Source organism: Pinus tabuliformis, chromosome X (assembly GCF_031772625.1).
Source record: "Pinus tabuliformis cultivar Carrire ecotype Pingquan chromosome X, CPIR1, whole genome shotgun sequence".
NCBI classification, from domain to species: domain Eukaryota; kingdom Viridiplantae; phylum Streptophyta; class Pinopsida; order Pinales; family Pinaceae; genus Pinus; species Pinus tabuliformis.
This window is the reverse complement of record NC_142308.1, coordinates 1,281,054,768-1,281,074,589: the sequence shown is the minus strand read 5'-3', so window position 1 is coordinate 1,281,074,589 and position 19,822 is coordinate 1,281,054,768. Positions and strand designations below refer to the sequence as shown.

The window sequence follows — 19,822 nt, the reverse complement described above, 5'->3', positions numbered from 1 at the left end:
ATTCTATTGTGGATTATATGGATTTGTCCATTCTCCCTTGATGTCTTCCTTCGCACAAAAATCTGGGAATTCTTTATTAATATATCCACCATTATCTGAGCGAAGCACATTGATCTTCTTCCCTGTCGCATTCTCCACGAGAGCTTTAAAATCTTTGAAATGACTGAAGACCTCATCTTTAGTCTTCAAGAAATAGATCTAGGTTTTCCTTGAATGGTCATCAATAAAGGTGACAAAATATTTGGCACCGTTGAGAGCTCTAGTGGACGTCGGGTCGCAAATATCTGAATGTGTAAGTCCTAACATGCCATCAACTCTGTTGTCACTTATCGGAAATGTTGCCTTAGCATACTTCCCAAGTACGCATCCTCTGCACACATCATCGTGTTTTGTGCTAAGTTCTAGAACACCTGTCATTGTTTATCAGAGCATCCTGAGTGCTCCATGGTGAAGATGTCCCATTCTCCTATGCCAAAACTCATTCAACTCCTTCCCACTACTACTATCACTGCCTATTAGTGCCATTGGAGAATCAATCTGTAATCGGTACAATCTGTTACTTCGAACTCCAATATGCGTTACTTTTTTCCAGATCGGGTGTTTAACATACACTTTCTTCCCTACGAAGTGAATATCATACCCCTTATCCTATAACTGGGATATTGAAATCAGGTTCATACCTAATTGCGGCACATGCAATATATTTGTAGCGCTAGTGCTTGCTCCTAACTCCCTCTCAAAATCTATGGTACCTCTCCCTACTGGAGTACATTTTATTCTGTTTCCCATAGTAATCTGGAAGTCTATGTACTCCTCCTTGTAGCTAGAGAAATATTCTCTAACCCCTATCATGTGAGTTTATGCCCCACTGTCTATATACCAGACACCTTGTGAAGTTGATCCTGATAAGCAAGCAAATTCATCCTCCAATCTAGAAGACAAATCTGAAGTCTCCTGAATGTGACTTATGTCCATGGATATGTTGAAGAATTTATAGTGTGCTATTCCTCTTTTCCACCCCAACGTTGGCTCTTCTCTAGCGAACTACTGCAAAAACCTTCTGCGTCCAGCGAGAGATCTGCTCAATGAGAAAATCTGAGTTGCTCCCTCTGCCTTTGGAATCACTTGCTTTGGAAGGATCGAATTTTTCTACCCCTTAGAAAAATCGATCTTCCTCAAGCAAATCGGCCTCTTGGCAAAAAGATTTTCCTGCTCCTTGGGAATTTCGACCTGCTGCCCACACTAAGTAGCGAAATTCCTTCTTTTCGCTTCTGAGCTCACTGGCTGATCAATTGTGCTTTGATACCATGTGAAATTTTATTTATTGCAGCTATTAGAAATTATTCTTGTAACTGAAAATTTAATTATGCAGGTTATTTGCAACGACAAACAATGAATAAAATCACAATTGCAATTTTCAGCGTAAAAAATACATCAAAAAATAAGGATACTGGAAATTGAGAAATTCTAGCACACAAGAATTTTGACATAGTTATTTTTGGACAATTGTCCCCAAACCCAATGCGGAAAAATCGGTGCAACAGATGAGGGTTTTATTATTATTCTTCAACAACAATTCTAATTATAATTATTTAGATGCCCAACTGGCGATCTAATCTGAGCAAAATATAGACAAAATCTAGTGAGCAATTTTTTCTCACCCCACAACTATTTTCTGCCTCAAAAATTACCTTTCCGGCCTCTGCACTGAGCCTCCTGCATCACCCTCTGCGCAGAGCTTACACTGGCCCTTGAAAACTTCGGCCTGCCTTCGTTCGCCTCTTTCGGAGACTAGAAACCTTCCTCCCAGAATACTGCTGCCCTCCTCTTCCACCTGCTACTCACCCTCTGGCTCTATCTTCTCTATTGAGCTACTGCTACTGAGAAAATCGAACTGCTTGGGAAACTGAGTATCTGCACTAGTGTATTCTCCATCACTGCATCGATTTCCTCGTATAATCCACCGTTCGAACACCAACAGCCAAGATTAAATGTTAATAAATGGCTAGGATCATCTCTAGATGATTCTCACCTTATCTCAATTAATACTGGTTAATTAACAATATTCCCTAAGTTTAGACTTAGGAAATATTTAAAAATCAGTTAATAATCTACACTTATACGCGGAATTTCCTAAAACGATTTCTGGGTTTTGGAGATTTCATGTATTCTAGCCTCTCCATCAAATTTCATGGCTAGAACACATCCGATGCTACAAAAAATAACATACATGAGGTTGAAAATCACAGAGATATCCTTCTCCAACCTAGGCAAAACTCAGCCAATCAACAACATTGTGACTGACCACACTTGCTTAGATTTTGGCCTCCTGGAGTTCTACATCCTCTTCAAGTACTCACACTGTTATTGAGCAGATCGATTGAGAGAGAGATGCTACTTGGATGTGTTCAAATAAGCCACAACTCTTGCCTTCTTATAGCTATGAGGGCAACTTCTAGCGCTCAAGGGGTGTCCTTTTAAGCCTAGCTGACGTAACGTTTTCAACAATAACCCCAACTATCATTAGACAAAGGTTCCTTACATTTGATTTCGCCGCCTCATTGTTGCCTTAGGTCCTCCATGGTCCTTTAAGGGAGCTTCACTTGCAACAATGAATAAACAAATATATTGTTGATTTGGTTTCACGCCCACACCTTGGGTGCAAAACCCCATCGCTTGGGTACCTCACCCACAAAATCCTTTCGTGGTGCAAACTCAGACAAACCCAATACCCAAGGTTGTGGAGTACTTCCCAAGCTACACAAATCAATAGGAAGACACTTCAAATTTAGAGAGAACCAACGCCATGATGGGATGTGGATCTTGAAGAGGCTGCACAAATAGATGAGTACAAACGACTGGATGAAGCGCATGAATGTTTGGTTGGTGTGCCATTGATCATTCATGAGAATGACTTTGATTTAGATAGTAACCATCCCATAGATGTTGATGACTTCATATAGTAAATGGATGAAGAGGACCAACCATTGACTCCTTGATGATTATTTGATCTTGAATTTTTTTCATGTACTTTAAGTTTTTGTCATGGATCATGATAGACTATGACTCTTTATAATCTAGATATTGATGATCTAGTCTTTGTCTCTTTACTATTTTCTATTTTAGTGTTTACTAAGTACTATTTAGAATGTGAATCATTTTATCTCAGTTTGTTATAACTTATTTGATATTCACATATCACTGATTAACATATTTTGATGGTTATAATTTATAAGTTCAATAAGAAATTTGAAGTACACTGATGATTGATCAATCGTGTTATCTATAATTTATGGTGATTGATGAAATACAATTAGTCTTTATATGTATCATTTATGATTTATGTTTTCATATTTTCAATTTGTTAATTTTTTTAATTTTTAATTTATGATTTTATATGCAAGTTTCCCAAAGCCAGGGACTCCCACATACTATTGATTTGGGGTAGCATCGGATGTGCTCTAGCCATGAAAATTGGTGGAGAGGCTAAAGCATATGAGATCTCCAAGACCCAGAAATGGTTTGGGTAGATTCTACCCGGTTAGGAGATATAAAATAATTAATATTTTTAATGGAGTTCCTAAGTCTAAACTTAGGAAAAAATAAAATATTAATGGGTATTAATATAAAAATGGGTTAGAAGGTTCCAAATGACATGGATCAAGCCAAATCTAATCTTAGCCGTTGATTAGAGATGTAATCTCGGTTGTTGAAGGACCAACAAGAAAAATATAAGAGGAGGCTTGAGGGTCAGTTGGAGAATACACCAGAGTGATCAGTCATTCGATTTACAAGAGCAGGGTTTGCTAAGTAAAGTTGAAACAGTGATCAGTTGGCAACGAGGGGCAGTGAGTATTGGATAGAGAGGTAGAGATAGTGCCGAGAGACTAGCGTAGAGGCAGATGCAGAATCCAGAGCAAGCTATGCAGAGGCTAGTTGGGACAGCGCAGAGGCTAGAGGGCTTGCGTCATCCACCCAGAGGGCAGCAGGAGTGACACAGAAGGTCGTAGAGGTTGTGCGATTCCTCAGAGCGTTGACGCAGAGGGTTTTGAGGTTGACACAGAGGCTAGTAGGGCTAATGCAGTGCTTTAGTTGTGCTGGAGAGGGTTTTGTGGGGCAGAGTTTCTGGATATCTACTTCCGAATAGAGAGGTATTACTGCCGGTTATTTTTCTCTATCGGGTGAGCTAGTTTGACACCCAGTTGTACTCGAGGATAGACTGCATAATAAAATAAACCCTCAGAATTGCTGCACCGGTTTTCCCACATTGGGTTTTTCTGGGGACGAGTTGTCCAAAAATAACAGCATCACTTGTGTGTTTTTATTTCTTTCAGCTGTTGATCTATAGATGGTTGAGACTGTATTGTGTTTATCTCAATGTTTATATGTTTTAATAACTTTTTTGTAATTAACAAGTAGGAGAAATAAACCAGAAGAATATAGATAAAATTTCTAATGGATAGACTTAGAAATTTCAACACATACCCCACGATGCTTCCTAAAATTTGGGGGCCATCTCAACATGTCCCTCTGTCACGTTTCCCCACTCTCACATCCTCACTTCCCGAAACTTGGTGGAACATTTGTTTTAATGTTGTGTAATTATGCTAGTATGGTCAGAAGTTTTAACCTGTGCTCGTAGCTGCATGCGAGAAATGAATGACTAGTGCTCAATTATGGGGGAAAATGTTCTGTACCATTTAGTCGATTTTTTATTGGACTACCTTCTTATTATGACGAGGTTAATTTACCCAGATTTGGCACTGCAGTCAAACCATTAGCTTCATTCAGTTTGGTTGTCTTTGTCTAAGGAACTGCAAGCGGTGGGCATGTATAATGCCAATGTCACCCAAGAGTTGCTTCCAGTCCCAACTGCTGTTGATACGCTGGTGCACATCCACAAGCATGAACACAAACAAACAAGCATGAACACAAACTAGCATGCCATTTGGTAAGACCTAAGTCCTGGTGGGTACTACATAAGCTATGTGTCTTTACCAAACCAGCAAGCCACCATTGATGGTTCAGTTAAAATTTAAAAATCTATTTGCCTCTCTTCTGTCAGCGGTACTTTTGATGGTTAGAGACGCTGAACAGGTAGAAAACAAAATGTAGATAGGAATTATATGTATAATATTCTAAACATAGAAGAATATGAGGAAAATTAGCTAGATAAGAGGTCACTTAACTTTTAATTAGATAAGAGGTCAGGTATAAGATATACTAATATGATTATGCTGTGAAGGCAGTGCGTGTAACGTTTCTGTACTGATAAATCTATAGTTTATGCTGGGTGCTGTTGTCTGTTATATTTAACAATATCTGTAATTAGATATAATATTGGGAAATTGCAGCTCTTTGATGCTCAGTATAGTACAAGATCATTTGATGAGGGCAGTAGATCACGGATGATCTGTTTCTTTTTTAGAGTGGCACTTATGCAAAAGTTGTATTTTCTTCTACTGTAATCAAATACAAGCATTATGGGATCTTATTCTCCTTATTTTGACCTCTTAGTATGTGAAGGAGGAGCTAAATGTGAGATCAGTAGTTCCCTGCAATGATCCTCTGAAATATGCATCTCTGCGGGCAGAACCGGATTTTAGGTATGGTGTAGCTTTTTCTTTTGTGTTTTTCCTTGTTAATTGAAAAAGAATTTCCACTATGGAATTTTTTTGAGAAAAGAGTCTCACTCTCATGTACTTTGCCATTGCAGTGTGTTGGGTAAGCGATTAGGCAAGGAAATGGGCATTGTTGCCAAGGAAGTGAAGTCTATGGGACATGCTAAAATTCTAGCATTTGAGAAGTCTGGAGAAGTAACACTTGCGGGACATAGTTTGAAACTTAGTGACATAAAGGTACAGCCAGTTATAAATGAACAATAGTGACATACTCCCCAAATAGAGTACCAGGTTTTTAAACCTTATATAAAAAAAATTGAAACATTTTTCAGCTAGGGAAATAACTTATCTATGCTTTCAGGCTACATTTATCAATTTGGTTTTTGCTAAAAGAACTTATTTTCTTAGCGATAAATAGGGGAAATATTTGTTTATTTTATTCAAACACCTTGTCCAGTGTGCAAGGTTTGTAAGTTAAGACGTCACCCAAGAGTGGATGATCAAATTAATCATGGTTTCTTTTGTACTTCTCTCAGCCAGGATTTGTGGCTGTTATTTAAGTCTTCTTTGGAATATTAAAACATTTCTTGTTCTGTTGTTTGCTGGTCCTGTAGAAAGTAATGCAGTTAATTTACAGCCAATTTCCATTTTGTAGGCAATTAGACCTGATTATATGATTGTGAATAGAACGAGTGAGTTGCATATATGTAATGAACCTAATGGCTCATTAACTAAGTCATCACATAAAAAAGGGACAAAAGGCTATAAATTTAATATAAAATATCCTCATAATCAATGCCCTCTCATTGAGAAGACTTTTTTGCAACCAACCATGCCTTGTACATGTCAAGTGTGTCATGGGCCTTACACCCAGAAGTTGGGAAACTGTTGTCGACAAGGTTGAGAAGTCATCACGACAACATAGTTAAGACATCACAAGCCTTACATGAGAGGATAAGTCATTGTGACACCAAACAATTAAGAGGAACACTTGACGACAGTGAAAAGACCAGTTCTTATAGACAAAAGTAGGCTCCAAAATCTAAGTGTAGGCAAAATTTTGGAGGGGGGTTGTAGCAGCGAAAACACTTGGTGACACATTGGTAGAACTCTAGTTCTTTGTATGGGTCTAACTTTATAAAATAAGTCTAGCTTTTCAGGAAGTATTGTTCCATCCCATTGATCACCATAGTTTCTTTACTTAGCTCGATTTAAAGACATAGTTTCTTTCATTCCCTTCATCGGCGACACACTTACAAAAGCAAGTCAAACCTCGGTTGTTTTGATTAGGAGAGGACAACCATAAGAATATGCGAGTGAATGATGTCAGTCTTAGTTTTTGTCATCTTTGGTGTTTCTCTGCTTCCAGCAACCCTGTTCAATACCCCAGCGGAGTCACTATAGGAGCACAAGCATTGCTTCGCTGCTAGCAGACCTGTTCAGTGCCCCAACGAAGTTACTTGCTTCACCTCTCTTTGCAGGAAGTCTTTCTCTTTTTTCACCCTTTATTTGTATGTGCTTAAGCACTTATTTATTTACCACGGTGGAAGAGGGATCCTGACTTTTTGAGAGCAAGAGAAGTTGTTCCTTTAGAGATGGGAGTATATACCTTTGAATTAAAGTTTGCTTGCTTAAGCTTCCTTCTCTACCTTCTCTACTTGACCGAGTTGACAAGCTAAACCAGTTAAACATAAAAGTTGATTCAGAAGAAGATCCTATTCATAGATTCGAGCATCATAGTTCCACTAAGGTTTTTTGTGAGAAAGAGTGTATTTTCCATCCTAACATCACAGACCAAAAGATACAAGGCCCATGCAAAGAAAAATAATAGATAGTTAACCAAGCATTGGTAGTCGTACAATGTCCTTTCAAACTTTGCCATGCTTATTTAGAACCAAAGTGCCACTTTCATACAAGGATTATTGCAAAGAAACTTAAAATAAAAGCTTAAGATGAAAGACAAAACAAAGAAACAAAAATCTAAATAAAACTAACTACACTACACGAAACCTACTCCTAAACTAACAAAACACAGGCCAGGCTTACCTGAAATGGAATTTCCAATGCAACCAATGAGGTAATTCCTGACCTATACTAACGACGGAATAAGCAACAAGAAAGATCATCAAGTAAAGCAAGAGGAAAGAAAGATAGATTGTGACATGCTCCAAAATTTGAAGAAACGAAACACTAGCAGAAAAGTATGACAAGAAGGCATGTACTAAACATTTTGTTACTGTGTTATGATACACATTGTGACAACCTTTATATCAAAACATCCATTCCAATTTTCAATGTTAGAAAACATCAAGAAAGATAAAAGCTTATTCCTAGGCATCAAGCTTGCCAAGTAGGATTCCTCCAACCATTCAACAATGGGGTCATGATAACCGGGTGAAGTATCTTATAACCGAAAGGTAGATTCATTTTCAACATTTGTAATAAATTCATGAAGGTTTTCCCGTGAGAGAGTATCAGTCTAATCATGTTTGGAACTCTAATCAAAATTGCAAGATCCTGACATAACCATCAGCATAGGTTAAAGTGTCTTGACTTCTTGACATAGCTCCAAAGTGTTTGAAGGTAAATCATCAAAAAACTGGTGGCTTGGAGAAATCGACAATTGAAGACATATAGTCATCATTCGATGAGTCAATGCATACATTAAGAAAGCCATGAGCAGGATTTGATTTTTCATTCAAGTGAAAGGGGTCTTCATGATCTGATGAATCTAAAGAGGGGATTAGTTGAAAACATGGAGTTGCATTCTCAGCCTCTTCACATTCACCAAATATGGAATGAGATAGATTATGGACAGTAGGTTCTTTTGTATCTTCTTTTGATCTAAAATCAATATTCCACCACTCTTGACTGCAATCAAAATCACTATCATTAAGATCTGAATCATCCATTGAGGTGACAGGTGTGACGGATTCATAAAATATGTCAGGAGAGGGGGTAAATGATGAAGAAAAATTAGGTAGGTCAAGTGAGAAATTATCTTTTATAGCAGGTTCTTGTTCATAATCGAAAGCCCACACATAATCATCGTGGAGGATATCTTGAATCTCTTGATCTGCATTAACATGATATTGAACTTGACCTTCATGAGATTCAATAGAGACTGATATAACGGGTTGACCTGGTGAATCATGATAAAGAGGATCAAAGGGAATGACTAACGAAAAGTAAGAGGTATATCGGGAAGAAGCAATATCATTTATCAAATCAGGTTCAAGGTTGAAACTTGAGTTCAAATCTTAGATATGAGAGGAAGGAGAACATGGGATTGGATCGACAAACTGGCCTTCAAGTTCTCCAGTGTTAACCTAGGTGTATGGAGTTGCTTTATTTGGTGAAGAACTGAAAGAAGACGAAAAGTCACATGAAAATTCAAGGTCTTGCTTTGAAACTTTGAGGGCTCCAAGACCAAGGATAGCAGGGAGACTTGAAAAGGATTTGGGTTCAGGCGGATTCAAAGAGAGCTGAACAAGATATTGAAATTTCTCTTTCATAAAATTCCATCTATGTCTTCCTTTGAAAACTTATAGCAAAAGTGAAGGAAGCGATCATGAAAATCTTCAACGGATTCATCATATTTCATTTTGAGAAGAATAATCTTCTGGTAAACACTTTGGTAATCATACCTTATTCTTCTTGTAATTTGGTAATCATACCTGTCAAAGGCTTGGTGAAGTTCGATGACAAGTTGTTGGAAAGAGTGGATAGAAGCATTCGACGATGTATAACACCATTGTTTAACGTGACCCTCGAATACGAGAACAAACAACCTACAAGCGACATCCTCACAATTAATTTCATAGGATTTTTAAAATTCAAGAAAGCAAAGGGTGTGCTAAAAAATGGTTGTTTCACCCTCGCCATCAAATTTCAGATTTGACAAGGCATGAATTATCCGCGTGGGAATTCAGATTTGCAACTTTAGAAAAACATGTCGGGGTTATGATATGGGAAGAAGTCATTCAAGATGAAAAATTGAAACCAGGCTTCATAGACTTAGCTTGTCATCTGGGCCTCCTTCTAGCGCCAAAACCTATTGATGGTGCATGAAGCTGAGAACAGGGAAAGGGGTCTCCTCGATGTGAAGTCCCACTTACACCCACACCGTTTGGAATAGGAAACCCAACAAGAATATGGTCAGTTGCCAAATCTGTGGTCTCAAAGATGTGCCTTGGCTGCAATGAACACATAAGATGATATATGCATAAATTTGGTGATACCAAGTGTATGAACTTTGTGAGATATCAAATGCAATGTATTAAATGTTCTTTCACATCAAAAGAGAAAAGGGTGAGAACCTTGGAAGAAAGTAATAGTACTATCTTAGAAGAGACACACGAGCAATGTAAAGAATCGTTAGTTAACCGGTAAAATAGTTTACAAGATAACAACTATCATAATAACATAAACAACCCACATTCAAGAAGATACAAGGAAAAAGAATTAGTTCATTAACCTTAGCGTAAATGAAACAACATTCATCGCGAACATATAAAGAGTAGTCTTACAACATTCACGGCGTATACATGAAAGCATGCCGACTCTCAGAGCTTCTTATTATTAAGTGAAAGTTCCGAGCATACAATTACATTGATATGACACTAGCCCCAATAGTGGAACATGAAGCCATCACTTGCTTCTCCAAAGAATGATACTCTTCCTATGCTAGACTAGAGAAGCCAAGGCTCCAAATATTTGGTTCCAAGCCCTTTGTTTGAGTTATGAGGGTTTATTTATAACAAATGAGATGACCCTTCATCTCCCTTTGTGACCTTTGAGTTTCCCTCATGACTCTTGGACTTCCTTTGTCTTAACTCTAACTAATGACTTTTCACATTCCACTTTTAACTCTTGAACTTCCCCTTACATTTACACTTAATTTTCAAATACAATATGACAAAACCCCATATAAGATAAAAATGGCTAGAGCCTAATAAGACAAACTAAATACATTAAGCTTGAGTTTGAGGAAACTCTAGCTCAACAAATTCAACTTGTAATTTTGTAGTTACATATTGATACCAAGATTTATATTATGTAATTGTGGCTTCAAACTTTGCAGGAAGGTTTGGCTGATATTTGACTCTAGCCTCCATAGCACCTGGTTAAATGGTTTTGGAACCATTTTGCACCTCATTCTGTAATAAGAACAATTTCATATTAACTTTAGCAGGCCCAACTATATACTTTTGCATGTTCTGTATATTGACCTCCAAATCTTCTTTGGTAGTGACCTACTTCAGACTGCTCAAGTATTCCTCAATCTCCTTCCTGACAATGTTTCTACCCTTTGTCTCTGCAAATGGCCCAATTGAAGGGATCTTATGGGTCCTAAGCAAGGAATCCAATGTGAAAATTTCAACTCTAAAATCCTATTGTAGCAACTGGAAATTATTTTTCTAATTGTTAATTAATTTAACAATTTATCTGCTATGGAAAATACCAAATAATTCACACTACAACCTTCACAAATAAATTGTGGAAGAAAATAGCATTGGAAACTCAGAAATGCTAGCACACACAAATAAATATTACCATAGTTATTTTTGGACAAATGTCCTTGAAAAAACCCAACTTGGGAAAACTGGTGCAACAACTGAGGGTTTTATATTATTATGCAGTAGTAAGAAACTCTGAGTACAATCTGGATGCCGAAAACTGGTAATCCTGCAAAGAAAATACTAGCAAAAATCTAGTGAGGAATTTTCCTCACCCCACAGGCAAATTCCAGCTCTAACTGTAGCTCCAGGTGAGTCGTCCAAACTGCCTCTACACAGGCCCGCGTCACCCTTACATAGTCCTTTCCATGCTGTCCCTAAATCAGTTGCTCTTGTAGCCATCCTGTCTGCCATTAGCTGAGAAACTGTCTCCCCGACCTTCTGGAACACTTTCCTAGCCTCAAGAATTGAAATCTAGCTTATCTCTAGCAAAAATCAAATTGCCTCTAGAGGCTTCTGCGCAGCCCCTGCATCAACATCACTGTGGCTCTTTCTGCCTCTCCGCAATGCACTTCACCAGATCTGGAAAACTTCCTCCGACTCACTGTCCCTACCCCTTTGACACCTGCATCCCTTTCTGGCTCGAAATTTGCTGCTGCTAGCTCGATCTGCCAAGGAATACGCACTACTGTTGTATCATCTCCATCTACCCATCGACTTCTTATAATGTTCTGTTGGACCTCCAACGTCTAATATTAAAACTTAATCAAGGACCAAGATCATATCAAAGTTGATCCTTGTGAGTTTCTAGATGATTTACAACTTATCTCAATTAATTATGATTAATTAACCCCTTTTCCTAAGTTTAGACTTACGAAATAATTAAAAATAGGATAATAATCTAATTGAGACACTTCTAGGTGGAATTTCCAGAAACGATTTCTGGGTTATGGAGAACTCCTGTGTTTTATCCTCTCCACAAAGTTTCGAGACTAGAACACCTTCGATGCTATAGAAAATAACACTCACTCTTAGCGATGAAGGTGTTCTCTCTAGTGTTGCACATGATGCCACAACGCCCTGTCTCCGTACCACCCTCTGTCACGTTGTTGATGTTTAGCTACTGCCCACCAACCACTGTGCAACTCTAATGTTGCATCTGTGCTGCTGCTAACACTGCCATACTGCTACCAACTCTGCATCTGCACTACAACTCCCTCTCGAGTCTCAACTGTTATTGTTGCAACTGCAACTGAGAAGTATCCTAAATACTGAATCAACTGTGTTCAGTATGATGCATTTGTCTCCCGAGTCTCTGACTACTACTAGCTATTGCATTGTCCATTGAAGAATTTGCGTTGTTGTTGACTCTGCACTGTGCCACTCTACACTACTGCCAACACTACACTGCACTCCTCAGCACCTGACTGTTACTAGTCTGCAACTATCACTCCAAAATCTGACTGCATCACTGACACTAATCCATCCTGCTACTGAATACTGTTGGCCCCTATAGAAAGGTGATGATCCATGAAGAGGACACCGTAAGGATCCTGCCCAATCTTTACAGTTATGGACTACAACTCCATGTTGTTCCACCTCACTCCTGGAGGTATGGCTGCCATCATAGCGAAGTCTTCTTCCAACCTGGAGGACAATTTGTTTATCTCGGCTGACGCTGGCGCCTTGTCCTGCTTCTTCTGCTTGTTCTTCCTGAGAGGACACTGCGTATTGTGACCGAACTCACCACATCTGAAGCGCTTGACCTTTGACAGGTCCTTCTTTTTCTTCTTCTCCCCCTGTCCTTGACTAGGACCATTGGATATTAGGGCCACATTTTCTTCTTCCTTCTCATTCTTCACGCCCTTACTGTTGCTTCCGCTGATGGTACTCTTCAATAGAGCACGCTCAACTCCTCATGTTGTAGATCATCCCACATCTTGTCCTATCTTGGCAATGTGTTTCTGCCCAAGATACTTTGGACAAACACCTGCCAATCCTTCGACACACTGTTTAGTGTCGGTCGTACAAGCTCTATGCGTTGGGGCACTTCCCCAACCGTTGCCATCCTAGTGAGGAAGCCATCTATGTTCTCGCCCTTCTGCATCCTTATGCTTCTCAACTTTTCTTAGAGAAGCATCTTCCGCTACTCAGAAGAGCTCTAACATAACGTGGAGAGAACATCCTACATTTCCTTGGTCGTCCCTTGGCCAGCTACATGTCAGACTATATGATCTCAGACTCCGTCCAATATCATCCACTTCGCTTTCGCCATTTCTCTTCAGTATTCCAACTGGTCAGCATCCTGGGGTACTGCTACAACATTGTCCACATAGGCTTTCAGGCCATATTTGTCTAGAATGAATGACATTTTGGCCTTCCAGATGACATAATTGGAAGCTCTCTCTAGCCTATCTTGATCCCTAAGCCAGCTGTGGCCATCTCAAATCTGGTCTAGAAAATCCCTCTTCCTCTGCTCAGTTCTTGCTCTACTTCTTACACTCCCTTTTGGAATGTGCAATCCTGCTAGCTACTACTACCACCTTCAACTGGAAAATCAGATTTCTTGGCTAGAAACCCTATGAGAGATATTTGCCTTGTGTGCTTTCCTTTTCCACCTGACGTTGATTTTGCTACTGCAAACTGTTGCAAAACCCTTTACTTCCAACCAAGGAATCTGCTCAGCGAAAATACTAAGTTGTTGTTGCTCTCTCTGCTTGTTGGAATTGCTTTTCTGGATAAATCGAATTTTCCTGCAACTACAACTGGAAAATCAGACCCTTGCCCATCATTTCATACTGTCTGGCTAGGCACTCCGCAACACTAGAAAATTCTAGTTTGCTTCTCCCTCTAAACAGCGAAATATTCTTTCTTCCACTTTTGAGCTTCCCAGCTGATCAATCGCACTGCTTTGATACCATGTGAAAATTTCAACTCTGAAATCATATTGCAACTGCTAGAAATTATTTTTCTAATTGTTAATTAATTTAACAATTTATCTGCAATGACAAATACCAAATAATTCATACTGCAACCTTCACAAATAAACCGCGGAAGAAAATAGCGCTAGAAACTGAGAAATGCTAGCACACACACATAAAAATTAACACAGTTATTTTTTGACAAATGTCCCTGGGAAAACCCAACTTGGGAAAACTGGTGCAATTGCCAAGGGTTTTATATTATTATGCAACAATGAGAAATTCTGAGTACAACTTGGATGTCGAAAACTAGTAAACCTGCAAAGAAAATACTGGCAAAAGTCTAGTGAGGCCCACAGGCAAATCTGAGCTCTAACTGCAGCTCTAAGTCAGTTGTCCAAACAGCCTCTGCGCAGGCTTGCGTCACCCTTGCGTAGTCCCTTCCATGCTTTGCTTGAATTAGCTACTCTTGTAGTCCTCGTCTGCCACTGGCTGAAAAACTGTCTCTTCGACCTTTTGAAGCACTTTCCTGGCCTCTGGAACTGAAATCCAGCTTCTCTCCAACAAAATTGAATATTTGCCTCAAGAATTTGCAAGAAATTTTCTTTGAGGAGGACGAATTCCCTTGAAGAGTTTCGGAGCTAGAAGCGATTGCATTTGTGAGGGCCGAGATTCTCTCTAGGGCCCGCGCAGAGGTTTTATTGGGTTGTTTTGTTGAAGCAATTGTTAGCATCCTTGTGTCGAGAAATCGCTGAAATCCCACTCTAGTTATTTTGGTGGAGGATTTTGGGTGGAGCAACTATAGATTTTCTGGTGGGATGTAGAGCTGGGCAATGGGTGATTTCACATAATTTTGTGTAATTCTAGGAGGTTGCAATTAGCCCAAAAGCTTTATGGGTTTTTTTGGTCTGGGGTTGGAGACCATTGTCCTAATTTTTCAGAATTTTTGGAGGCCTCAAATATCAGTTTTCCTTCAGCACCAACAACTGTGAATTTTTGGGCAGAGCGTACAACCAGTGAGCCTATTTTCAACATGGAGTTTCCTTCATTCTCACCTGGGTTTTGCGTGCTTGCTTAGCAAGCCCAAGTGCACTCATTCCACTACATCATGTACTCACATTCTCATTGGATATTCAATAAAATGGCTCAGCTCTATTGTTTCTACTCAGCAGTGTTCTAAATGTTCTTGTGGAGATTTTAGATTGCATGCTTATTTGTTTGTTGTAGCGAGTTCATGTTTTGATATTTCACTGTATTTCTCTAGTTAGAATATTACCATGGTATCAGAGCATGCTCTTGGCCAAATGTGGGCTCGAGAACATTTCATGACAAGATTGTTTGGTGGAGTCGTTTATCGTCCTAGAGGCAGAGGCAGAGGAAGAGGTCATGATATAGAAGACGAGCCTGAGCAGTTTTTTGATACAAAGTTCGAGAACGCTAGAGACTACATCGGGGCCAATGGTGATGAGCAACCTAGGTAGGGTGGACGTGACCCACTACTGGAGGAGTTGGCAAGGTCGAACCAACAAATGATGGAGATGATGAGGCAGATGATGGCACTATAAATGAAGAATATGCAAGGAGTACCTCAAGGTGGTAGAGGAGGAAACAATGAAGGAGGAGGAGGTTCAAGAATAGGAGAAAGGAGCCATGTACCTCCACGGGAAAACCACATGTATGGTAAAACCCCTAGGCCTACTATGCCTCGATGTACAAAGGAACTGGAGCAAGATAGAGAACAGATGCATTCACCTAGTTTACCAGATCATTCATAGATGGCATCGATGAGTATGAAGCATTGGATCCTAGAGTCAGGAGGATACTTACTCTTGCAAACTATTTCCATCTAAAGGAGAAATATCAACCTGAAGTAGGGACTTCCACCAGAGGAGAACAACAAAATCAAAACTGGGATAATTAGAAGTTGGCAAGAAAGGTGACATTGCTTAGCTTTGGTGGGTTAGCTTGGAGTTCTACGAGGTCATGGGTTTAGAAAATAGATACTTACCTTAATCTGAACCCCATGCGGGAGACAAATGCCATTAGATTTTCTACATTGCAATTGGAGGGTGATGCTCAGGAGTGTTGGTATTCATGGATTAGTTACACTTGGACATGCGTCCATCACATCCTATAGTGAGTTCACTCGTAGGCTGATGGAGAGATTTGATAGGAAGGATCTGGAGTCGCACTTCAAGGAGCTGGATAACCATGAAACATATGTTGATTTTGGGTAGCACCGGATGTGCTCTAGCTCCAAAATTTTGTGTAGATGCTAGAACACATGAGGCCTCCAGAACCCAAAAATCATTTGGAGAAATTCCACCCGGATGAGGAGTTATTAAAATAATTAATATTTTTAATGGGTTCCTAAGTCTAAGCTTAGGAAAATAAAAATATTAATGGGTATTAATAAGAATATGGGCGAGAAACTTCTAAGTGGCGAGGATCAAGTCTGTTTTAATCTTAGTTGTCAATTAGGGACTTAATCTCGGCTGTTGATTCATCAACAGGAAAAATATAAGAGGAAGCTTGAGGGTCAGTTGGAGATACATTTGAGAGATCAAAGAGTCTGATTTTTTGGGGCGAGGTTTGCTGAGAAAGTCGAGCTAGTGATCTGAGTTGTAGTGAGAGGGGCAGTTCGGTAGACGGAATTTAGTCCAAGGCCGAGAATACAAAGCAAAGAGGCAAAGCAGCACCAAGAGAGATAACATAGCTCCAAAGAGGGTGACATAGAAGCCAGAGGAGCTGACGCAGTCATTTAGAGGCAGTGCTGGGGTTTCTGTGAGGCAGAGAGAGCAACAGTTCAACATAACGATTTCTGATCAAGGAAGGCTTACTGGGAGGGTGACGCAGCTCCTAGAGGAGGTGACGCAGTTCCAGTGCAGAGCTTGGAGCAGCCATTGCTACCCAGCACTGGGGACAACATTGTCATTTGTGGGTTTGATCATCCAGTTGCTGGATTTTCCAAACTATGTCTCCGGATAGAGGTACTTCTGCCAGGTTTATTATCTTTTGGGTGAGCTAGAATTCACACCCTAGTTGTATTCAGAAATCTGCTTAATAATACAAACCCTCTATATGCTGCACCAATTTTCCCGAATTGGGTTTTTCCGGGGACAATTGTCCAAAAATAACAGTGTCCCTTGCGTGATTGTCTCATTTTATTTCAGTTCACGATCTATATGTATGTGTAGTCTACAATAGTGTTTTCATTGTTGTTTAAATAATTAAATAATTCGTTGAATGTAAATAACAATTAGGAGATGATAAACCAGTGATTGCAATAGGATTTTTGATGTGTAGATTCATAAATTTTCACATGGTATCAAAGCATTGCAGATCATAGGAGACTGAAGACACCAACCGCGAGATCTAGAGAATTTGCTGCAGAGAAGCAGCTTTCCCGAGTGACAACGTTGTTTTAGAAGCAGAGGAGCAACTTTAGGAGTGACGCAGAGCCAGAGAAGTGGCGCCGAGGCTCATGTAGTGCTTGCGTTAGTATTTCGAGCGTGTAGAGGGAGATGTAGAGCCAGAGAGGAGCCCACGTAGTGACTGCATCAGCTCTATGGGCCAGCGCAGAGCTTGAGAGGTTCGAATTAGCCAGTTGTTGGGGCTAGAGGAGTAGAGCAGATTCGATCTGAGGAGTTGGTGGGGCGCTGTTTCTTTTGGTGCAGAACAATGTCTGTGGAGATAGAGCCGAGGTAGAGGGAATCACTGCCTTGAGATATTTCTAGCCAAAGAAATCTAGATCTGGGTTGCAACAACAAAGGAGGATTGGAGAGGACTGATTTGACATTTGGCTAGAGGATTTCCGTGAGGGAAATCAGGACTCAGAAGGAGTCTAGAGAATCTTGTTCCTTAGATGGTTTCTTGCACCAAAGAAATCTAGATCCAAGTCTTGCTACATTGACAGCAGAAGAGGGAGAAGAGAACCAGTCCCTTTTTTTAGCAGAGATGGCAGTAAATGGGTTGAAGGATTAGGACAAATTGGATGGAGCATCCAATTTTGTCATCTGGAAGGCCAAGATCCTGGCAATCCTAGACAAACATTGCATCAAGGACTATGCCTTGAAAGTAGTTGTTGTTTCGGTTGATGTTGATCCGTTAATGAAGTACGAGGAGGCCTAATCGAAGGCCAAGTGCATGATCCTAGACGGGGTCAAAGATCATGTAGTTCCACACATTGTTGAGAAGGAAACAACAAGGGAGATGTGGGAGTCGCTGACCAACTTGTACCAGGGCTCTTCCGTCCAACGGAAGATACTATTAGAAAATCAGCTGAGACAGTATCAGATGTAGAAGGGAGAGGAGATTGGTCCCTTCCTTCTCTGGTTGCAAGGGATTCGCGGCTAGTTGACTTCCGTGAGGTTTACACCAGATCTGAAGTTGATGTTCAGGACTGCTTTAAATGTAGTCACTGAGGATTGGGAGACTTTTGTCCAAAGTATCTTGTGCAAAGCGACTCTCCCCAGTTGGGAGGAGATGTGGGCAGCTTTTCGACAAGAAGAGCTTAGGAGGTTGACCAAGACAGGGAGTAGGGGCAAGGGAGCCTAGGTGAAGGAGGAGGAGGATGCAGCTCTCGCATCATTGGGACAACAAGGGCAACAGAAGAGAAAGAAGGACATAACCAAGGTTAGATGCTTCATATGTGGGGAACTGGGACATTATGCCACTTAGTGCCCCTGAAAGAAGGGCAAGGGGGAGGCTTTTGTCTCAAAGGCTGCTGCAGCGAAAGCTGACAAGGAAAGAGACGATGACGATTGTGCCATGAGTGCTCATGCGCCTTCGAAGAAGAGGTGGGGCAACATGGAGTTGTAGTCGAGAGGACTACATGAAGGGGCAGGTTCCTTGAGGTGCGCAAACTCTTGGATCACATACAACTACGGGAGCCCTTAATGACAGTAGCAAAATGACGGGTGTCAGTTGGAGCGAGGTGTGATGGAACGACAGTTGCAGAGCTAGAGTGCCAAAGTTTGAGGCAGCGCAGTGGATGTTGTAATAGTGCAAGAGGCACAAAGCAGTTTGCAGTAGCAGCAGAGGGTCAGCATAGATTAGCAGCGGAGGTAGCTTCCGCATCACAAGGCATCCATACTGACCAGCATGTCAGTTTTTGGGTGAAGTTTCAGTTGCTTACTTCTCAGCAACTGAGTTACAATGCAACAGTTAGCAATGGCAGTGTTATGGGCAACATGAGGCAGCATTTTGAGAGGGAGTTGTAGTACAGATGTAGCAGTGGCAGTGGCTGAGTCATGGGCAACATTACAGGAAGCAATAGTGCAGTGGATGAAGGGCATCAGGCCAAGGATCAACAAGCACAAAGGACCGATGCAGTGGATCACTGTAGTACTTTTGTTGTGTTGATTTTGGGTAGCATCGGATGTGCTCTAGCTCCGAAATTTTGTGCAAGGGCTAGAACACATGAGATATCCAGAACCCAACAATCATTTGGAGAAATTCCACCTGGATGAGGAGTTATTAAAATAATTAATTTTTTTAATAGGTCCTAAATCTAAACTTAGGAAATTAAAAATATTAACGGGCATTAATAAGAATATGGGTGAGAAACTTCTAAGTGATGAGGATCAAGTCTGTTTTAATCTTAGCCGTCAATTAGGGACTTAATCTCGGTCGTTGATTCATCAATAGGAAAAGTATAAGAGGAGGCTTGAGGGTCAGTTGGAGATATATCAAAGAGTTTGATTTTTCCGGGGCGAGGTTTGCTGAGAAAGTCGAGCTAGTGATCTAAGTTCCAGTGAGAGGGGCAGAGAGGCAGAGGGACTTCAGTCCAAGGCCGAGAATACAAAGCAGAGAGGCAGAG

The 19,822-nt window shown here is 40.4% G+C and overlaps 1 protein-coding gene across 3 annotated transcripts in view; it reads left to right on the top strand.

The window, feature by feature from the left end:
* Window positions 1-19,822, top strand: part of LOC149144721 (isoleucine--tRNA ligase, cytoplasmic-like) — a 739,557-nt gene that overhangs the window by 368,647 nt on the left and 351,088 nt on the right. For all 3 annotated transcript variants that reach the window (XR_016264930.1, XM_089449912.1, XM_089449913.1), the window contains exons 19-20: window positions 5,518-5,606; window positions 5,717-5,858. Coding sequence is in view for 2 of the 3 variants with exons in the window: in XM_089449912.1 (XP_089306038.1) it covers window positions 5,518-5,606; window positions 5,717-5,858 (231 nt within the window). In the remaining variant the exon portion in view is untranslated. The remainder of the gene's footprint in view (window positions 1-5,517; window positions 5,607-5,716; window positions 5,859-19,822) is intronic.